We start from the raw sequence: 23,814 nt of genomic DNA, 5'->3' as shown, positions 1-23,814 counted from the left end.
TGTATGTGTGTCTGTGTGGGCGTGGTTACTAATTCCCGGTTGATTGTGTGCACCAGCTGCAAGCCCTTACCAGTTGCTTTATATGCCCAGTAATTCCCATCTCACATTGTCAGATCGTTGTGGCTTTCCCGGTGTCGTGTTCCTGTTCCTGTGTGGTCTTCGCTTCTCCTCGTGTGTTCCAGTCTTCGTGGGTCTTCGTCGTTGTTCCCGGTCTGGATTGTTTATTGTTCCTGGTTGATCACTCCGTCTTCATCTCCACGAGACTCCGGTTTGCCCATCGACGTCCCTGTTGTCACAGTTCCATCTGAGTGTTTGTCCCCGACCTGTGTTTTTCCTGTGACTTGTCTGACCAACTAATAAACCAACTTTTACTTGCATTTGTATCCGATTCGTTCGTCATAGAACGATCTGACCAGACATGGATGCAGCAAGTTCGGCCAGTTTGAGCGAGTTCATCGCACACAGCGTGACGAGAATGGATCAACAAGGAGAAGAGATCGCGAACACAGGTCGCGCGGTTCAAGCACTCGTGACACAGGTGTCCGAGCTCACCCAACAGCTTCAACATCTACGCGCGCCCACTGCGCCGCCCACGCCGCCCGTTCCCCCCCCACCACCCCAGCCAGAGAATCAACCTGAACCTCGCCTGCCTACGCCGGAGGGATATTCAGGTGAGCCCGAATACTGTAGGGCTTTTCTCACGAGATGTTCCATGCATTTCGCATTGCAGCCACGGACTTTTCACAGTGAACAATCCAAGGTGGCATTTGTACTAACTTTACTGTCAGGTAAAGCAGCGCTCTGGGGAACGGCGGTGTGGGAGAACCAAGACTACTGTTGCTCCTCGTTCCAGGCACTCTCCACAGAGATCAGAAGAGTATTCGATCGGGCGGTAGCGGGTAAGGAGGCGGCCAGATTACTCGCGGATCTACGCCAAGGAGATGGCTCGGTGTCGGATTACTCGATCCGTTTCCGCACCCTGGCCGCAGAGTGCCATTGGAACGAGGAGGCGCAGTGGGACATGTTCCTGCATGGGCTGGCTGACCGCGTTCAGAAGGAGATATACATCTTGGACCTTCCTAAATCTCTCAATGAACTGGTGGAGCTGGCGATGAGGGTCGATTCACGCCTTAACCGTGTGACTCAGCGGGTTCGCTCCAGTTGTTTCCAGCCATATCCGGAGGATGCACGGACCAGTGACGGGAACGCGGTCAGCCCAGTTTCCGACCATGAGCCCATGCAGGTGGGGAGAGCTCGGCTTTCCCGGGAGGAGAGGGAAAGGCGGAGGTCCCAAGGACTCTGCCTTTACTGTGGTAAAGCTGGCCACTTTCTCTACTCTTGCCCGGTAAAAGAGCAAGCCCGATAGTAAGCATGAGGCTACTATCGGGTGGGATCTCCGCCGAGAAGTCCTCATCTACATCATCGACCCTCCTCCCGGTAAGACTGAGATGGGCAACCTCCACACACACCACTCAAGCATTACTGGACTCGGGAGCAGAGGGTAATTTTATGGATTTCAGTTTCGCTGTCAAACTCAAGATTCCCATCATTTCTCTCACGCACAAGATATCTGTCAACGCACTCAATGGACAGGACCTTCCCAGAATTTCGCACTCCACTGAACCTCTCACACTCATCACATCGGGCAATCACACTGAACATATTTATTTTCTTCTTATGGACTCACCACTAGCACCGGTGGTTCTAGGGCACCCATGGCTCACCAAACACAACCCCCGTGTCGACTGGCAGAACAATTTCATTTCCTCTTGGAGTAATCACTGTCATGAGTCATGTTTGGTGTCTGCTTGTCCTTCTGTGTCTAGTTCTGTGTTTCAGAGGGAGGCAGTGGATTTGTCTAACGTGCCCGCAGAGTACCTCGACCTGAAGGAGGTGTTCAGTAAGTCTCGTGCTGCTTCTCTCCCTCCGCATCGTCCCTATGACTGTGCTATAGATTTACTGCCAGGTAAGTCTCCGTCTAAGGGCAAACTTTACTCTCTTTCTGTTCCTGAGAGGGAGGCCATGGAGAAATATATTTCTGATTCTTTAGACTCTGGGTTCATCCAGCCTTCCTCTTCTCCTGCGGGGGCGGGGTTCTTTTTTGTTGGGAAGAAGGATGGTTCTCTGCGACCTTGTATTGATTACCGAGAGTTGAACAACATCACGGTGAAGAATACTTATCCTTTACCGTTGATGTCTTCAGCTTTCGAGAGGTTGCAGGGAGCATCCATTTTCACAAAATTGGACTTACGTAATGCTTATCATTTGGTCCGCATCAGGAAGGGGGATGAATGGAAAACCGCGTTCAATACCCCCAGGGGGCACTTTGAATACTTGGTTATGCCTTTCGGCCTTTCCAACTCCCCAGCGGTTTTCCAAGCACTCGTCAATGACGTGTTGAGAGATATGGTCGATCAGTTCATATATGTTTACCTGGATGACATATTGATTTTTTCTTCATCTCTCCAGGAACACGTTCAACATGTCAGGCGAGTGCTTCAGAGGTTGCTAGAGAATGGGCTTTTTGTCAAGGCGGAGAAATGCGATTTTCATGCACAGTCTGTTTCCTTCCTAGGGTACATCATCTCTTCTGAGGGAATGCGCATGGATCCTGACAAAGTTAAGGCGGTGATGGATTGGCCAAGTCCAGATTCCCGTAAGGCCCTACAGCGGTTTCTGGGGTTCGCCAATTTCTATAGGCGATTTATTCGCAATTTTAGCCAACTAGCCGCGCCTCTGACTGCCTTGACCTCCCCCAGAACTGCGTTCAGGTGGTCCGATATGGCAGAAGCTGTATTCGTCAACCTCAAGAGTCGGTTTATTTCGGCCCCTATTCTTGTCACCCCTGATTCCACACGTCAGTTCGTGGTGGAGGTCGACGCGTCAGAGGTGGGGGTAGGAGCAGTTCTTTCCCAGCGCGCGTCCTCAGACGACAAGATGCATCCCTGCGCGTTTTTTTCCCATCGCTTGTCACCTGCCGAACGTAATTATGACATTGGTAACAGAGAGTTGTTGGCGGTCAAATTAGCGTTGGAGGAGTGGCGACATTGGCTAGAGGGTTCAGGGGTACCCTTTATCGTTTGGACCGATCATAAGAACCTGGAATACATTAGAACTGCTAAAAGACTCAACTCCAGGCAGGCTCGGTGGGCACTTTTTTTCGGACGTTTTGATTTTGTTCTCTCGTACCGCCCGGGTTCCAAGAACATCAAACCCGATGCTTTATCTCGTATTTTTGATCCATCCGCACGCCCGGTTACTCCCGAGTGCATTTTACCTGAGAAAGTAGTTATCTCCACACTCACATGGGAGGTCGAATCGAAGGTCAAGACAGCCTTAGAAGGGGTAACGCCTCCGCCCGGATGCCCATCAAGTCGTTTGTTTGTTCCGGAGGGGTTACGGTCCGACGTTATTCGATGGGGTCATTGCTCCAACGTGGCTTGTCATCCAGGAGTAAGTCGTACCAACGGTTTAATAAAGCAACGATTCTGGTGGCCGTTAATGGCTCGTGATGTTCACGATTTTGTTTTGGCTTGTTCGGTTTGCGCCACTAACAAGACGTCTAACCGTTCTCCTGATGGGTTGCTCCGACCGCTGTCTGTCCCTTCGAGACCCTGGTCCCACATCGCACTAGATTTTATTACCGCCCTCCCACCCTCTAAAGGCATGACGGTCGTTTTGACCGTAGTGGACCGGTTCTCGAAGGCGGCACATTTCATTCCCTTGCCCAAATTACCTTCAGCCAAGGAGACAGCGGTCACGGTCATTGATCACGTCTTTCGGTTACATGGCCTCCCGAAGGACGTGGTTTCTGACAGGGGTTCCCAATTTGTGTCTAAATTTTGGCGAGAGTTTTGTAGGTTGTTGGGAGCTACGGTCAGTCTGTCTTCGGGTTATCATCCCCAGAGTAATGGTCAATCCGAACGAGCCAACCAGGATTTGGAGAGAATGTTACGATGTATGGTAGCCAAGAATCCTTCATCCTGGAGCCAACAACTTTCTATGGTTGAGTACGCTCATAATTCGTTACCAGTGTCATCAACGGGCCTCTCTCCGTTTAAGTGTAGTTTAGGTTACCAGCCACCAATTTTTCCGAGCCTGGAATCCGAGGTCGCGGTCCCCTCCGCTCACGCATTCGTCCAGAGGTGTCGCCACACTTGGACCAGAGCCCGTGAGACTCTGCTCCAAGCGGGGAGGCGCATGAAGGCCAAGGCCGATCGCCACCGGTCAAAGCCTCCCGTATACGTCGTGGGTCAAAAAGTGTGGCTTTCTACCAAGAACATTCCGCTCCGTTCCGTTTCCAATAAGTTAGCCCCCAAATTCATTGGCCCGTTCCCTGTCACCAAGATCATTAGTCCGGTGGCAGTCCGACTCAAACTTCCTCCGGCGTACAGGAGAATTTGTCCCGCCTTTCATGTGTCTAAAATCAAGCCCGTGTTTTATTCTCCCATTAATCCGCCAGTCCCGGTTCCCCCCCCGCCGCGACTCGTAGATGGGGAACCCACTTATTCGGTACACCGTATTCTGGACTCTAGACGGAGGGGACGCGGATTTCAGTACTTGGTGGACTGGGAAGGTTACGGTCCGGAGGAGAGGAGTTGGGTACCTGCTAGAGACATTCTGGATCACTCCCTTATCGATGATTACAATCGGCAGGTAGGTTCGGCTGGGAACGCCAGGAGGCGTTCCTAGGGGAGGGGGTACTGTCACGTTTCATGGATCCACTGTCTCATTCTGATATGTTGTGTGTGTGTGTATGTGTGTCTGTGTGGGCGTGGTTACTAATTCCCGGTTGATTGTGTGCACCAGCTGCAAGCCCTTACCAGTTGCTTTATATGCCCAGTAATTCCCATCTCACATTGTCAGATCGTTGTGGCTTTCCCGGTGTCGTGTTCCTGTTCCTGTGTGGTCTTCGCTTCTCCTCGTGTGTTCCAGTCTTCGTGGGTCTTCGTCGTTGTTCCCGGTCTGGATTGTTTATTGTTCCTGGTTGATCACTCCGTCTTCATCTCCACGAGACTCCGGTTTGCCCATCGACGTCCCTGTTGTCACAGTTCCATCTGAGTGTTTGTCCCCGACCTGTGTTTTTCCTGTGACTTGTCTGACCAACTAATAAACCAACTTTTACTTGCATTTGTATCCGATTCGTTCGTCATAACAAAGGAGAAAAGTGCTTGTGTGGTAGTGTGTTCCAGCATATGAATGGCTGTAAGAGTCATTTATATTTTACTTATTCTGACTGCATCTAGTGATAACTCCATTAAGACAAGGACAGTTTCCCATTTGTAATCTTGTTCAGTAATCTAGGGATTGCATGTAAAAAAAGAAAAAATTATTTTAAGTAATAGGTTATTTTAAATTATTTAAAAAATATGTATTACTTTATACAGTTTATTATTTTAAATACATGTATACTTTTAAATGTAAATAAATGAATTTTATTAATAAACCAATAAATATTATTTTATATAAAACCATAAAACCTGTTTCAATGTTTTCAATAATGAAAAGTATAAAAAGTTGAATGCAATTTTTAATTGCACCGCTGCTGCGGTGCGGACGCGCTTGGAAAAAACGAGCGCGTCGCTTCCATTATGAGCGCGCATACATTTGAAATAACGAACTTGAGCGCACAAAAGACGCGATATGTGAGCAGGCCCTTTAACGGCTTTATTATGCTGACTCAATAGATTGTGTTTTCTTATGTTTTTGTTTTTATTTGTACACTTGACGCGTTTGAAAATAGCCTAAATAATGTAACAAAACGAAAATAAACCTATATGCCTTCCTACTATACAGCCTATTATTATTAGGATTGTTTTTTAGGCTATTTGTGTTTTTTGTGTGTTTGTTTTAAAACGCTTAGATCGGCTGGACAAAAGTTAACTCATAGCTTTGAAAGTAAAGAAGAATATACAGCCTGTTTAAACGAGAGCTTTTGTTAGGATTTTTCATTATTTGGCAGTTTTAGCAGTTATATTTTTTAAAGCGTGTGATGTGGTCAGGTGCGCGATTGTGACTGTCACTATAGACCTAGGACAGTGCTCCTCACTTTGCAGTTAAAAAAATCACTTAATTTTCAAAGAATTGTATTATTATTATAGTTTTATGTATAATTGATGTTTTTTCGTTGTTGTTTTATAAATGCTCTATGACAATTGTTTAATACATGTTCAATCGAAATGCAAAACATCGCGTCTTTTTTTTTTTTTTTTTGTCGACTGATCGTTGCGCAGGACAGGACTTTGGTCGACTAAGGATTTCTTTGGTTGACTACAGCCCTAGTTAAAATATGCCTATAGATAGGAATATATGGTGAAAAAGAAAATACCATTATAAAATATAATTTTAGGTTTGCATATTATAAAAAAAAACTAAAAAAAAGCCTGAACACAAAGGGAAATTTAAAAGTGTTGTAATGGCATTTTTTTTAAACGTAGTTTATCATCATCATCATCATCATCACACAAGAGTTATGTAATTATTTTTTTTAGGAGTGGCATACATATACTATAACAAACCCTACCTGAAGAGTAGCCCACTGGTTGAGAACCCTCTCTATACAGCTCAGCAGACTGAGCCATCTGGTGCTGCAATATCTAAGCAGTTTCAGGCTGTCAAAATCCGTGAACTCTACAAATTCCTTGTAGAGTTCACATCTCTTTGCACTGAAAACAAACACATATGAGTTTTGTAAGTGTCAGTTAACACGATAACAGTTATACAGGTGAGTGAGAGAAAAGAGTGCATGTCTACATGTATGAGTTTTACCTTTTGTCAAAGTGGGTGTAAATGCCCACCAGTATGTCTTCCACAGGCAGCTTTGCAGCCTTCATGCCACAACCAGTGGCAAGTTGGACTAGGTGGCAGATGCAGCTGAGATCTTGCACATTAGGCTGGTTTGTTTTAACCCTACTTATTACTGAGTTGTGCCTGCATTTCATGACAATTCCGTTATCGGAATTGAACGCAATCAGAATGCCACGATTCCTAAAACCAGGAAAGAGAAGGAAAATGGAGCCACAATGTCTTTGATAAATACTGTATGTAAACTCTGAGAGTGTGAGGGAGAAACAGAGTGTGTGTGTGGGAGAGACAGAGACAGTGTGTGTGTGAGAAAGACAGTGTGTGTGAGAGACAGAGAAAGAGACAGTTTGTGTGTGAGAAAGACAGTGTGTGTGTCAAATCAAGTCAAGTCACCTTTATTTATATAGCGCTTTTTACAATACAGATTGTATCAAAGCGCTTCACAGTGATAACATGAGTGTGTGTGTGTGTGTGTGTGTGTGTGTGTGAGAGAGAGAGAGAAAGACTGTGTGTGTGTGTGAGAGAGAGGTAGAGAGAGACCGTGTGTGTGTGTGTGAGAGAGAGAGAGAGAGAGAGAAAGAGTGTGTGTGTGTGTGTGTGTGTGTGTGTGTGTTTGAGAGAGAGAGAGAGAGAGAGAGAGAGAGAGAGAAAGAGTGTGTGTGTGTGAGAGAGAGAAAGAGAGTGTGTGTGTGAGAGAAAGACAATGTGTGTGTGTGTGTGTGTGTGTGTGTGTGTGTGTGTGTGTGTGTGTTTGAGAGAGAGAAAGAGAGAGAGAGAGAGACTGGGCATGTCTAGAAACTTTGTAGCTACTTCCAGGTTTGCCTCATTGTATACCCTTGCAAGTATGACAAATTGCTTATCAGCGTTTCTGTTGTTGGACTCATCACATAAAAGAGAGAAAGGCTGGGATTTACAGATTGATGTCACATCTTCATCCATGTCCAGAGCTATGGCACCTGTGCTGTGCAGCAAAAATGTGAAGTTAACATTAACTTACATTGACTTAAAGGAGAACTCCGGCGCAAAATGAACCTTTGGTGTAATTACACATTGTTACCTAGTCAACCGTTATCTGAGATTTGTTTTCATGATTATCGAATGTAAATAGTTTTATCTCTAAAAACAGTTTAGCCTATAAAGCTAGTATAACGCTAGTATATTGGGCATAGTGTAATGACAAATAAAAATCGCTTGTTAATACCACTAACAAGGCTCAAAATAGCCCCACACTAACACGGTAGCATAATGAGGGTCCCTACCTTCAAACCGAAGCATTGAGAACTTTGTAAGTGTCCAGACAGTTTAATAAGAAGATATTTTAAACATACAGTCAACTTCGCGTATACAGACAGAAGCCATCTTTGAAATACAGTCTTTACCAGTCGATCTACGAACGCCGATCCAAGCTTGCTGTTCGCGCTCACCTTATCACAACTTATAGCTCGTTCACATCTCACCAGCGCACTTGACTGTATGTTTAAAATATCTTCTTATTAAACTGTCTGGACACTGACAAAGTTCTCAATGCTTCGGTTTGAAGGTAGGGACCCTCATTATGCTACCGTGTTAGTGTGGGGCTATTTTGAGCCTTGTTAGTGGTATTAACAAGCGATTTTTATTTGTCATTACACTATGCCCAATATACTAGCGTTATACTAGCTTTATAGGCTAAACTGTTTTTAGAGATAAAACTATTTACATTCGATAATCATGAAAACAAATCTCAGCTAACGGTTGACTAGGTAACAATGTGTAATCAGACCAAAGGTTCATTTTGCGCTGGAGTTCTCCTTTAATGTCCACTAAAGCCAGCCTTACACCAGAAGACTTTGACAAGATTTGGGAAAGATTCTTGAAAGGTTGTAGTCTTTTGAGTAAAGCGTGAATGTGGGACATTAGTTAAAAGACTGCAATCTTTCAAGAATCTTTCATAAATCTTGTCAGTCTTCTGATGTATGGGTAGCATAAGTAAGTTGTGATTCGTGAAAACCCCTCATATGATGTACCCGTAGTAACGTTAACATTAGAAGAGCTTAGCTTAGTAACTCCATGTATTATGTAGTCTTACCTTTAATGATTTGTGTAGTCTTTGTTTTCCCCAGAGTGTATTTCTTGGCAATCGTTGAATCCGGGAACATGTCAGCCACACTAACGTTACGGTTGAAGTCGTCCAAAAAACTGAACGCGACGTTATTTTTGGCAATTAGCATCGACATTTTCACCTCAGCTTTCAATATTTGGTCAGCTTCAGATGAGGCACGGTTCACCACGAATGATGATAAAGATGTTGTGTCTAGCTGACTCACTTGCGCGCTTGTGTTACAGTGATTTTTCGTGCTGCGAAACGTCGTTTTTCCCTCCATGACCAACACTGAAATTACAACGACAAATTTTGCAGTTGGCATAATTTGGACCTACATGGCTGCTTGTCAGGTAGTGGAAGGTGGTCTCCCATTTACTCAAATATCGGCATAATGTCCTCGGTTTTGGTTGGTGGTTAATTCGGTGATTTTGGCCGTCGGCGTCCTGATCCATCATCGCACATCACACTCATCTACTCTACTCTCCTTGAAGTTCAGACTTCCCGCTACTTTTTCCCTCTTCCTCCCGCCTGCCCCTGCAACTGTCTTCTTGTTCTTCGATAGTAGCCTAAGCTACTGTCTGTTTACTGCCACCTGCTTTACTGGAGGTATAGCAACCCAAGTGCAAGCCACTTCACAGACACAGATAGTTGCGTGTTCTGAGTTAACACAATCAGAGCGTAAAAATACGGGATATTTTACGGGAAAATACTAAAACGGGAAGACAGCGGGAAAAGAGCTAAAATAAGTGAGAAACCCGGAAAAAACAGGAGGGTTGACAGCTATGTATCATTCTCTTTCACTGCTCCAACATCAAAACACAATACACATCACAAAACACAAATAGTTGTGTGGAGTTCCTTGCACAGTCAAAAACTGTGTGGATGATTTGTCTTGAAAATATAGCAAGATGCAGAGCTTATGATGTGAAAAGGGATCGATGAATTAAACCTGACATGTGGCTAGAGGAGCATTGTCAAGTTTGTTGTCTGTCTGTATTGTCAAAGGGAGAATGTGTTTGGTCCTCTTCTCAAATCACAGAGGCCCATGGTGACGGGTGTGGTCAGACAGTTTTATGGACATTAGCCCAGATCTGTAGACACATCCACTTGGGATATAAATTAGGCTGCTTAGTAGGGCTTAGAACACCTCCTTTTACAGCTGCAACACACACACACACACACACTTTTGTTCACCGACAACCCTCACTTCATTGCCACTAATTAAGATTTCAGATTCAGATTTGACTGTAGTAGAAGAGCAGTGTGACTGAGACCTCAGGCACTGTGCGTGTGTGTGTGTGTGTGTGTGTGTGTGTGTGTGGGACAAACAGAGCTGTATCTACTTAAGCAGATTCCAAAACATAAATATTTTTTAGAAGACAATGAAGGATTCATTAAGAACCATAAATAGATAATTGTATGGATGGTTGAATTAATGACAGAGATGAGGAGGTGGGTGAAAGAGAAGAAGAAACAAGTCTGTGAAAAGGAGGGATGTGAAAGTTCCCACAAGAGGAGAGAATATTGTGTATAAATTATTCACAGGTTATTAAAATTCATGCAGCACATTTGTTTGAAATGGCAGTAAAAAAAAAAGATGTTGAATATTTTATTGTGTGTATAAATACAGTCCTAAATGGAATTTTGTGATGATGTGGGGTGTTTTTAGATAACAGGATGGCTTTGCCATCCTTCCCTGATTGTTGAATTACATTTAGAGAATGTGGTGTGCGCTGATAAGGAGGTGGTTTGATTCTCGATTGCTCATAAATACATTCTCATGGCTGAGTTCAATTAAATTGTTGTTAAACCAACCATAGTTCATGCTAATTTTCTTATTGTTTTCATTGTAGCACATTGATGTTCTCTGAAATTATTGAAGCATGTTCTCTGAAATAATTTGTTGGCCAGCAGAGAGCTTGAAAACAGCTCCGGTTTTGATTCAATACAAACCCAAGGTGCTGTCTATTGTTGTAGTATTGACCGAGTAAGCTGTGTGTGGCAGAATTCAAACTCTGTCTCTAGCTCAAGTTCAGAATGATGAATGGCTTTCATTGGAACTCAAGGTGAAGGCCCCGTAAAGATCCTGCAGGGAGAAGAAACACCTGGCTTGAGTGAAGGGTTACAGAGCCGCTGTAGTTGTTAGTCAATGTTACCTTTAAAGATATAGATTTTAGATAAAGGTTTAGGTTTAGGCTCAGATCAAAGGTTTTATATAATATAATATAATAATAATATAAGATCTCATCTAGTGCACTCTGCACAACAGCACATGTTGTGTTATATAGACAGTTTGCGCTCTGTTATTGAATTCCAGGAGTGTTTTCATCATGTCAGCTTGGCCAGGAAGTGTGGAACACCATTTAAATTTGTGTCATGATCTCAAAGGGACGTTTTCACATTCTGATGTCAGTGAGAGAGTGAGAGAGAAAACTATATTGTAGTGTAAGATTGGTTATGATTGGTTTTGATTTCCAACTAACGATTATTTCTTTGGGTTATATCTTCTTCGTGTCAAAGCCCAATTGTCTTTTGATTTCATTTCATTGTCAAAACACACTATTTCACATCCTCCCCAATGCTGTCCTTCAAACAAACGTGCTATTTGAATGCTATCATGAAAACACATACATAGTGAATATATCTATCTATTCTATATTATATGAGTTATAAAGCAAAATGACAGTTTAAATCTCTACATTAAAAATGAAGATAATAATAAAGAAAAACACAAACTCAGTGTTAACAGATTAGAGGGATGTTTATGGGATGAATATAGTATCAAAATGATTAACACGTGCAAGCACAATTATCAATGAACTTGATTAATGTTGCAGAAATGTTTTACTATCCACAACCAAATGCCTTTCAACTTGCATGTGCAAATTTAAAAATTGAATGTATGTGTAGCAATTTGTACAAATAGAGAAATTTTTGTGAATACAAATGTTTTCTTTTGTATTAGTGTATCATAATTTGTGCATGCAACAAAGAAGATGTGCATGTGTGGATCAGGTGACGCGCGTGCATTCATTGACGTCTTTTCTGAGTCAATTCTTGACACTTTCTTGAGACGCAGTTTTTAAGCATTTCACAACCCACACACAAACAACTACAAATGAATAGGCCTGGTGCTAATTATTAATGTGTGCACAACTTCCCATCTATTTGACAAATTCACAAATGTGCGTCACTTACATTTAAACTAATACAATACAACTTGTGTGTGCAAAATCCAGAATGACATGAATGTGCAGCATTTTGTACAAATAGAGACATAGTTGTTAATACAAAACCTCGATTTTGATATTTGATTCATTTGGATTTTGAGACTTTCATTTCGCCGGTTTCGCCTTGCACGATCCACACACACTGTCTGAGAAAAGCTGCTACCACTAGATGGGAGTATTCTGCTAAAACAGACAACGGCCGCGTAATCGAGCGTTCTTCCACATTTAAGACGCTTAATGTGAGTGATATTGAAGCACCAAATTTAGTACACAATATAGGCCTACCTTATTAATAAAGCATACTTTGTAGAGGCAAACAGATTAAATCAGATTATGAACAACACCCATAAAAAAAACATTATAAAGCGCTTAACGTGCAATAGCGCGTTGCATGTTCAATAAGGTGTATAGGATACTGAGTTTTAATATCACCGTCATACTGCATTTACATTAAGCTTTTTCTTTATAATAGGCTCTATGGCAGGAAAACTTTATAGCCTACAGAAAAGAGCCTATATGAACGTGACACGCAAAGTTTCACTTAATGGGATTTTCCTTCCTGACCCTCCCTCTCTACTGTGTTCCGTGTGTTTGACGCAGATGTGCGCGCCATCGCTCATTCAGTTAAGTGGAAATACTAATTTTTAACATTTTCAGATAAGCATTTAATCGTATAATGCAAGTTTTGCACTGAGGAAAATATCTCACTCATTAAATGGTAAAAGCACCTGACAGAGCAAGCTGCGTTAAACATTACGCTTATGCATTAGCTTGAAGCTTAAAATAAAGAATTATCATGTTTTGGGCAGCTTGGATTACGCACCTATCTGGCAGCAGCTCACTCTGTTTCCTCCACTATTTTTAGATGCATTTTGTCCATAGAAATGCATTATTCAGTGCTGTAATTTGACTCCACTGACCGAAGTTTTCCGTGCATGGTAAGCAGACTCGACTAATTAATAATGACATTCGTTGATTTTTCATTATCGATTATTATCGATTTTATCGATTAGTTGTTGCAGCCCTAGTCCTGATGTAAAAACATGGCTTACTGCAAGGAGTCCTGGAGGGTATTTTTTAACAGATGGACAGAACAACAGCATGGGTCAAATATCTTTATTAAAAGGTCACCCTCATACCTCAGTAGTTACCCACCCCTTCACTTTGTAATACCTACAGTAGAAGTCTTGGTAACACTTTACAATAAGGTTAATTAGTTAACATTAGTTAACTACCTTACTTAACATGAACTAAGAATGAAGAATACTTCTACAGCATTTATTAATCTTAGTTAATATTAATTCCAACATTTACTAATACATTATTAAAATCAAAGGTTGTATTTGTGAACATTACTTAATGCTCTGTGAACTAACATGAACAAATGATGAACAGCTGTATTTTTATTAACTAACGTTAACAAAGATTAACTAATACAGTAACAAATGTATTGATCATTGTTAGTTCATGTTAGTTAATACATTAACTAATGTTAACTAATGAACCTTATTGTAAAGTGTTACCAAAGTCTTTAACCAGACAGACTATTCCAGTCTTATTAACCTGTAACAGTGCAGCTCATGGAGCCTTTTCATTGATAATCAGGGCGCGCAGTTAATTTCACAGTGATGAGAATCAACCACAATAAAACTTTATTCTTTATGGCCCATCCGCTCTGCCTGGCTGTACACATAAAGTCCATCTTCTCCGCTTTGATAAACTCCCACTCATGCATCATCATCTGATCGGCATGGAGCACTTTCTTAGGTCAGCTTTTTTACTTCAAAATGAGCTTGAAGGGTGTGTGCAGAAGCTATGCTAAGCTAATAGTGTTTCGTCCAGACTGACCTTCCTCTTTAATGCTTGACTTATCCTCTTATCACAGCTGCTTGTACACATCCTTTCAAAGCAAGAAGGTACATATAGCATTTGATTTGCAATGAGGATATTCAGATGCCTAGAGCTTATTTTTATCTCCTCTCAATGTGGTGAGATGAAGTAGCCTGATTTTCAGTGGCCTATTTCGTACCAGTCACCCCCTGTTAGAGCAGTCGCACATGCCCTGGCACAGACACTGGCAGAAGCCGTAAACCAGACAGACTGTGAGACTGGATGGCACCAGACTCACGCACACAATCCCAAGAGTCACTCTCTGGATGACCAGCAAGTAGATGCCAAGTGGCAGCGAACCGAAATAGAAAAAGCCCAACAGCCACACCAATACCCGCGGCACATGATTGCAGAACTTAGATAGTGCGTCTTGGTCCACCGCACCGCTGTTGGATGCTACAGAGACTGAGTCCAAACTGTGGTCGCCGTAGTAATCAGAGCTGCCATTTTGACTGGGCGAGCGCTGCTGATCCCGTTGCACCTCCATGATGGTGATGACCAGGCAGTTAGAGGAGTCGTGGGATGGGCTATCATTGGAGGACAAGCTCTTTGGCGTCAGCACTACCTCCTTACTGTGGTCCGAGCTCCAGGACTTGTCGCGCACGGCCAGACGGGACATGATGTTCGAGTCATCTGGCAGCCCGGCCACTTCGTACTCACTGACCTGCGTCTCGTGTCGGCAGAAAGGGCAGCTGATGGAGCTTGAGCCATCCCCAATGTCCAGGATCTTATTGAGGCATCTGGCACACACACGGTGCAGGCAGTCCAGAATCTTGGGCTTGCGGTTGTGTGCATTGTAGCGCTGGTAGCAGATTTTGCACTCCAACTCATCGTTGGTGGTGCCATTGAGGGTTGTGTTAGTATTAATGCTGGCATTAGCAGAGCCCTCCTCTGGTTCAGCCTGAGCACAGCTCATCGTGGCCTCATGCTCTAGGAAACAAGAACAGGATGTTAGCACAGAGTACGACAACATGCACTTATACAGCGATATACAGTATAAGGTAATTTTTTATTTCAATATGTAAGGTGAGAAGGTCTCTTGACGACAGATGCCACTAAATCAAATTTCAACACATGTATTGATGCTCTTGTTAATTTTGACTTTTCATCGTAACATAATAGTGATCTGTAAATTTATTAACAGTTTTTTTTTTTTTTGTCTTTTTGTTAATGGGGGATTTTGTCGTCGCTCCTCCTTTTATGCTTCCACTCCTCCGTGAGAGATACGAGACCGGTGCATCGCGCAGGTGTCGCTCATCAGTAATCACGCCACCGTATTATTATTTTTTTTTAGGTTAAAAGTTAAAGTTAGATAAGTTAAAGTAAGACCCTTAGGATAAGATGCTATAGAATTTGGGCAGAATGTTCCCAGTGGTTCCCAATGTTGTTGCTGGTGTTCTAATCTAATGATCTAATCTAGTGTAAGGTTTAGAAGTGGAGTTCATATTTCATATTGGAGAGTTCATATTTCATATGGGAAAGTTGTAATGCTTAGAATTTAATATGATTTATATTTGAGTTAATTTACTAGAAGTATATTTACAATGTTTAGTCAGTTAATTATTTACATATTTATGTGTTTACATATTTAATACAGTAAGAATATTCTGCTGAATTTGCCTCTCTGATTCACTCACGTTTATCTCAGTCTAAGCTCTTGCTTCTGATTGGTTATTGGGGTCACGTGAAAGGTTGTTGAAGGAAGTGTTGTTGTTGTGACGGTGTTCAGTAAAAGTGCCGCTTGAGAAAGTCTTCTGTCTCCATTCTGCTGTTTATTATTATAAAGAGTGATCCACCACCACATACCGAACCCTCACGTTACATTTGGTGGCAGCGGTGGGATTTAAGATTCGAACCACAGTTGTACCATTCTGAACCTCACTGAGAGAATGTGCCACAATGATGTCACACGATGGGTTGGGCATGAGAACACCATAATAGTCAGTTGGCATGGGAGAAGCAGGTGTAGCTGCCGACACACAGGCTGTGATGAGGGTTTCACTCATAGCTGGAATCTTAGTGGGCGCTAGCACAGACACATTACAGCAGGCGGCCACTTCATGTCCTTTGGGCAGGAGGGGAATTTTCATGTCCCAAAGTTGCAGCATTTTGTTGTTTATGTCAAGGAGGGCATGGTGTTTCCGCAGAAAATCGAAACCAAGAATGACTGGCTGGCAAGCACCTCTGAGAATTTCAAAGTCCTGTTGCCATACCTGATGTCCAAGTCTGATACCAATCGTTAACTTGCCTAAAATGTCCAGGCACTGTCCATCGACTGAGCGAGCTGGCAGAGAGGAGGGTGTCATGGGGCGTTTTTTCAATGCTGGGTGAGAGTTACGAAAATCTTCGCTCACACATGGTCATGAAGCCAGGATGCCTGTCAATATGCTGTTACCTACCAACACACCATCTTTGTCTATTACGGGTTCTCCTGCTGACTATGTTGCACAATTAACGCAGAAACTTCAGTCCGCTTTCAGTTCTGCTGCATGGAACAGAGATTATGCCCACAATCAGCAGAAACGACAGTATGACAAGAGTGTTAAGCACACTCCCTATGTTACGGGAGACCTTGTCTGGTTAAATGACCCCACTACAGCAAAACAAAAACTTGCTCCTCACTGGAAAGGCCCCTTTGTAATATTAGAGTGCCTAGGATCTGATGTGGATTCTCCTGGAGTGACATACAGGATTCACTACCTCCTGGATCAGTCTGATAAGTCCCAGATTGTCCACTACAACCGTCTCAGACCCTACCATGCTCCTGTGCCAGATTGTGGACATGAGACACCTACATGTGACTTTTTGCAGTCTCAACTTCCTCATTTGACTGCATTATCAGGTGCTTTGCCCTTTAAGCCTTCAAAGTTTGCAGCCACGAAGAGCTACACCTTATCTGGCCAGGGCAATACTCCCTCATTAGTCCCTCCCACTGGCCATCCACAGCCCCAATCCTGCTCTCCCCTGACTCAGTCTTGCTCTGCCCCCTCCTTTGGCCCAGTCGGCCAGTTTGACACTGTCACCTCTTCCACTCCTCAGGCTCCTGGTTCTTTGCTACGCCCTGGGAAACGTCCAGTTAGACCTCCCAGATTCCTTAAGGACTATGTTCTGAACTGATACAGTTGCTTTATTGCTGTGGTTACTGTTACTTGTTTATTTGCTGGGAAACGGGGACGTTTCTTTTGTGGGAGGGGGAGGAAATGTAAGGTTTAGAAGTGGAGTTCATATTTCATATTGGAGAGTTCATATTTCATATGGGAAAGTTGTAATGCTTAGAATTTAATATGATTTATATTTGAGTTAATTTACTAGAAGTATATTTACAATGTTTAGTCAGTTAATTATTTACATATTTATGTGTTTACATATTTAATACAGTAAGAATATTCTGCTGAATTTGCCTCTCTGATTCACTCACGTTTATCTCAGTCTAAGCTCTTGCTTCTGATTGGTTATTGGGGTCACGTGAAAGGTTGTTGAAGGAAGTGTTGTTGTTGTGACGGTGTTCAGTAAAAGTGCCGCTTGAGAAAGTCTTCTGTCTCCATTCTGCTGTTTATTATTATAAAGAGTGATCCACCACCACATACCGAACCCTCACGTTACACTAGTAATTATCACAATTATCACCAAAACAAATAGAAAATTGTACGATTCATTATAACAACTAACTTGTCAAAATGCTTATGCAGTTTTTGATTTAGAGTTGTACATTAATGGTACCTTTTGAAAAAAATATATAATAAACAACGAAATCATATGTATTTTACATATAGTATTTTTCAAAAATAAAAAAGTAATTTTACTCCAAGTAGGTCATCTTACCTCAGTAGTGGGGCAAGGTAGCCCCCTTTCATGATTTTTAATTTTGTCCTGTAACACAGGGTTTCGTACAGAGTTTTGAAAGTTTGGAAAATGCTTGATTTTAACCGTTATGTTTTCAAGGTTTGAAATGTGCTTGTATAAATAAAGTATGATTGCTGCTTATAGATCTTCAACTTGCCAACCAACCGTGACATCTTAATCTTATACATGCTAATCTCATCTCTAAATATGTTACAGTTCAATAAAGAGGGCAACTGCCCCCATCTTACCCTATACTACTTAAAGTATCCCCAATGTTAATAGCAGTTTACCGGATGTTTAATATTATTTTTTAATTCATATTAGATCTTTATTATTTTAGTTGTTAATTACATTACTGATTGCAGAAGCAGTTTACATCACCATTCATTTCTAGCTGAAATGAGCTGTCATTAAAAATAAATGACATTGACAACAGTAAACAAATTTGTGGGTTTAGTCACTGTTGGTGATTTCATACAGGAAGAGGTTCCTACAGTATGTTATGCAATCAAGCATTAGTGCATTGTTAGTGTCACTGTAATATACCAACACACATGCTATTAAGTCTTCATAGGAAGAGTCCTACTGTGCCACATGGATGTTTTCAATGTCTCATTTAGTCTGCAGCTCTCTAAACGCCTAATTAGGCTGCTTTGTTAATCGGTGTTTGTGAAATTAATTACGGAAAGAAATGTGGGATCGACGTAACGATTTTGCTTCATTGTCTTGGTGAGCCAACTGTTTTTGTTTCCCTAATGTCACCCAGCCGTTGTTATACTGAAGAAAGAGATGGCAGTTGTTAGGGAAATAAAATAGCGGCCCTTTGGGCAAAGAACATGCTCCTCCACCATGCGAACCTCTCTCTATTATTAATGACAACAATGCCTGTGCATATTTGTATTTCTGAGAGGAATATGTTTTGATTTGCTAGATAGAAAAATATATCCAGCAGAGGCTGTCAATAGAAGCCCAATAAAGAAACAGGCTTGTAGGCTATTTAGGGTTATAACAGTATTAGCAGAGCCTTTTCAAATTACTGGTTAACAGAGTCATTGTTTCCAGTCCATGCTTTATTTGTTACAGTATCATGATTTTTTTGTCAGTGTGATTAAAATAAAAACCTCCACACGAATTTAACTATTATGAATATTTGCTAGAAATGAGTGTGAATGAGAAAGGCATTGATTGATGTAGTAATTGTAATGTACTGCAGTATTTGTGAATCCAATGTGTATTAGGGCATGAAAGCTTTTCTTTTTCCTCTGTTCTTTTCTCCCTCCTTCTCTTTCTCCTGGCAGTAATGACATATGGCGTTTTAACATGCTTTTCAGAGGACAGTTGTGTTCTGGTCTGAAAGGTCATCTTATTTTACTTTTCAAATCTAATATAAGAAGCTCATTTGTAGCTTAAATGGACAAAAGCAATTTTGCCATTGTAATTGTATCTCACAAAAAGCATTGAAATGGTGCCCTAATGAATGTCATGAATATAAATTATAAATGTAACAGGGGCCATTTCATGTCACTCAGGAGAGCAACATGTTGATGTGTACTTGGCGCAGCAATCTTCCTGGAAAAATCTGTTAGTAGAAGGATGAGTTGGCAGAAGTTTAATCAGAATGTTGCTACAGTGTTTTTCTAAAACGAAATTGTATGTTAGAAACAACACTATTAGTGTCGGAAAACTCTCTCAACAGACACCTTAAAGGGGTCATGAACTGAGAATTCAAGTTCCTTGTTATTCCAAAAACTGCTTTTATTGAAACCAAGGCCAGAAAACGAAAGGATCTCAAACAGGGCAGCGAAAGACCGTCTTTGCAGAAGAATATCAACGCCTACGTCAACATCATCGCGTCTTTGGCCCCGCCCACTGGAGCGTTAGTGAATAGTGACATGTGAACGAGAAAAGATCGACACGGGATCAATACCATTACCTTCCAAACGATCCTAATGCTAGGAAAGTGTTTTTTTTTTTCCTTTCTTTTCAACAATGTGAATGTCTCAGCAGTAAGGGTTTTACATCGAAATCGACCGAAATTAAGTCACAATCTCGAACTTCAAATTAAAAAATGGAATCGTCGATGCTGCTACGCCCCCATGTCACGTCCGGTCGGCGTGCCAAGCGGAAAAAAACACGCGTGCTGAAGTGCTGCGAGTCAAACTCCTCTAACTTAGCTACAGCCAGTCAAAAGATTGCATGGCAACTGCAGATGCATCATGGTATTACCTGGTCTCCCCTGTTTATTGTCGCAGCTCTTTACAATACAGCGAACACCCATGATTGTAAACTATGCTTTGCCTTTTACTATCTAGTAATTGCTGACTCTATTACTCCAACTCTGAACGAACTTTCTGCTCTTCACCACGGTGCGTCTCAGGTGCTGCGGTAATCACTCCGCCCAAGTAGCAGTGCTTCTTCTGAGAATATAGTTCTCAATATTTATATGGTTAAAATATGGCTGTGTCTCATATGACCTTGTTATTTGTACACTCTGTAACTATACAAATCACAACATGTAAATAGGAAAATGTTTGCGTTATTTTGTCACTTATTGGGATTAGTATGCTAGCTGGAGCCATATACATCCAGTCTTTGTGCTAAGCTAGGCTAGCGATGGGTGCGTCAGACAGAGTTACAGCACGCACGGAGATGAAAAAGGTATGTATGGACTTATCTAACTCTGGGGGATATGGTGAATAAGCTAATGTCCCAAAAAGTCGGCGTGTTCCTTGAATCCCACAGCAGACACGCCCCTTCAAACAGAGCGTTCAAATCAGAGGCTAAAATCAGGCTAGGAAAAATGCCTTTTATTTCTAAATTATGACTATTTTTGATCTAAAAAACATACTAACATTATAAGGGCAACCCAGGAAACATTATAAAATAATAAAATAACCCCATGTCATGGGACCTTTAAACACTGACATACGTTCTGATGTTCATTCATGTCTATTTTGTGCTATAACTATAGTTCTGTCATGACAACTCTAAGAGAGATGGGCATGATAATGAATATTGCAATGTTATTGTATTTGGTCTTGGTGGAATAGATCTGCTACACTGCTGCTACTGTTGATTATTGCTGCTGCAGAGCAAGTACAGAGACAGAATACATTCTGCTGTGAGTAGGGCTGCACGATATTGGTAAAAAATCACATTGCGATATTTTATTTTTCTGCGATATATATTGCGATATAAAAACAATTTCACCAGATTACTTAAATAGCTCTATTTGGAAAGAATGAATAATTCTAGAATGACTTGGGTGGTTTTGTCATGGAGTAAATCTGCATAGAAACTAATATTAATAGTATGTTAACTAATGTAGTTAACTAGACTTTAATAAATGGAACCTTATTGTAAAGTGTTTCTGATTTATGTCTCTTGAGTTCAGTGTTGGACAGATCAGTTGTTTTAACCATTCATTAAAGTGAATCGGTTCAAATGAGTCATTAGTTCGCGAATCGGACGTGTCATTAACGGACCACATCGCACAAGATTTGTCAACACAGAAAACATTTCATCACTGGATGAAATCCATCACTGAGTCAACTCACCTCAATTCATTAATATGCGCGAGGGAGGGAGAGCGAGAAAGACAGTTTGAAGACGGTGAGAGTGCGCGCGCGCGACCGGGGCTTTCACTCTCTCTGCTCGCTCTCTCAGTTAAACAAGCGCAGCAGTCAGTCTTTACATCAGTCACCGGTCAAACTTTGGCGGGACAAAAATACGCTTTAGAGGCTGACAGAAAACAGCGCGCAAGTTCCAGTCTTCTTGCGCTTTATGTTTAAACTGACAGGACTTGCAAATTGATAAACTCTCACACTATGATGGTTGAACTTTGCAATTAATCCACGAATCACAAGCGTTACGGGCCGGAGAGCTGCTGGCACGTTGCCTACTGATCATGAATCACCATCAACTACGATCCATACTTGACATCGTACATATCTGCGATGTGACTATCGTGGATGCGCACATCGCGATATCGATGTTAAAATGATACATCGTGCAGCCCTAGCTGTGAGCATGTAAGACATGCTGCTGCTGCACATATAACATACATGAAATAACCCCTTAGCAGATCTAAACAGGTGGAGCTGGGGAAAATGGAGGGTTTCTGAAGCGTGCTAACAGCAAACAATGGCAAGTAATTTGAATGGTGAGCTGTAAGCTCATTGGCTGCTGATGCCACAGCAACCAATCAGCTGCACTATGTAGATAACAATTTGATCGCTAACAAATTTAATTAAGAACCTATCAGCCTGCGCCATCTAGAGTATCATGACTTGTATTTAAGCTGAAGAAATGATCAGTTCATGTGCGCGCCGTGCTGCCACTGTTTGAACTGATGCGCTACAACGATTTGTCACGTCACAATTAAAGAATGCCCAAAATATATATATTTTTAATTTTGTAATAGAATTAACAGAATTTGAAAGTTGAGACTTTGCTTCATATCGAAAGTAACAAAGCACAAAGCTTACTGAGATTTATTGGATGGGAGGCAAGTTTTGTTCACACATAAAAACAACTGAAAACAGTATTGACAAAAAAATCTATTCTTGGGATTTAAGTATCAATAATGGTTCATCAAAATGAGAATCAATTAAAATCGAGAAATCTGTCATTTCAACCCAGCCCTACCTTTATTGCCATTTACTTTAGCTGGTTGAGTCACATGTGCCCACAACAACCTACCCATGCCAACCATTCAAAATTCTGGGGTCTGTCTTTTGGAATGTTTTTGAAAGAAGCCTCTTATGTTCACCAAGGATGCATTTATTTGATTAAGAATACAGTAAACCAATAATACTGTGAAATATAATTACAATTTAAAATAACTGTTTTCTATTTGAATATGTTTTAAAATGTAAATTATTCCTGTGATGTAAAGCTGTATTTTTAGCAGCCATTACTCCAGTCTTCAGTGTCACACGGTCCTTCTAAATCATTCTAATATGCTTATTTGGTGCTCAAAAATGATTTATTTTTTATCCGTGTTAAAGAAAACTGTTTGATATTTTGGTGGAAACCGTGGTAAAAAAAATTGGGGGATTTAAAAAAAATATATTTTTACAAAATATCATAACAATTTAGAAGTCTTTACAGTTACGGTAGTGTATGAGAGATCACCATAAAAATTCTGTCTTTATTCACCCTCATGTTATTACAATACCTGTTGGTATTTTCCATAGAATGAAAACCAATGCTGTTCAATAGTGTTTTATCTTTTGTGCACCACATACGATAGAAAGTCATACAGGTTTGGAACGACATGAGGGTGAGTAAATGATGACCTTTAAGATAAAATAAAGCACTAATTTTGCTCACACTTTATATTGTGTAAATTCTTAGCATCTCTAGTAATCATACTCCAGGAGATGTGCAGTGTGTGATCAGCTAAGTGAATCAAAGCTCCTTATTGGATGAATGTCAGCAAGAGTCCATTACATCACACACAGCAACATGCACAGTTCATTAAGTTGCTTTTAAGTGCAATCACTTAGACTTCTTAAATTTAGTCGCCTCATTCATCTTGTTCTCCGGAGACCTGAGAATCCAAAATCAATTAGACCATCTTGTATGTAAGATACAAAGGGTGAGAGCGAGGGGGGAAAGAGGGACTCTGAGTGCTTATCTGTTTTAACGATAAGGCAATGCTATTTAAAGCTGTGTTCAATATTTTATAGATGATGATTATGAATACCTAATGAATAGTGAGCTACAAAAGGAAGCTCACTAGATGCTGGGATCTGCTTTTAAGACACATGCAGATTTGTTAATATTTTATTACTCAAGGCTGTGGTTTGAAATCCTGCGTGACCGATTCTGTTTTCCAAAGCCAGACTCACGCAAGTTCTCATACCGTGAGAAAATTGTTTGAGATAAATTTCTAAATTAGGATATATATTAGTATTCTATATACATTCTTAATCTCTGCTCTTAAAGTCTGGCATTGAG

The 23,814-nt window shown here is 41.4% G+C and overlaps 2 protein-coding genes across 5 annotated transcripts in view; one reads left to right on the top strand and one right to left on the bottom strand.

Moving 5' to 3' along the window:
* Positions 1-23,814, top strand: part of cep89 (centrosomal protein 89) — a 161,684-nt gene that overhangs the window by 83,735 nt on the left and 54,135 nt on the right. The gene's annotated exons all lie outside the window — the stretch shown is intronic.
* The window catches only part of zgc:165481 (uncharacterized protein LOC100073327 homolog), a 32,897-nt gene continuing 22,301 nt past the window's right edge, over positions 13,219-23,814 (bottom strand). The window contains exon 2 of the mRNA XM_056233793.1: positions 13,219-14,937. Coding sequence (XP_056089768.1) covers positions 14,150-14,923 — 774 coding nt within the window. The 5' untranslated portion in view covers positions 14,924-14,937 and the 3' untranslated portion in view covers positions 13,219-14,149. The remainder of the gene's footprint in view (positions 14,938-23,814) is intronic.

The sequence above is a fragment of the Rhinichthys klamathensis genome, unplaced genomic scaffold, assembly GCF_029890125.1.
Source record: "Rhinichthys klamathensis goyatoka isolate OS25496 unplaced genomic scaffold, OSU_Roscu_1.1 h1tg000378l_1, whole genome shotgun sequence".
NCBI classification, from domain to species: domain Eukaryota; kingdom Metazoa; phylum Chordata; class Actinopteri; order Cypriniformes; family Leuciscidae; genus Rhinichthys; species Rhinichthys klamathensis.
Note: the sequence above shows the minus strand (reverse complement) of the source record. Positions and strands in the feature narration are given on the sequence as shown.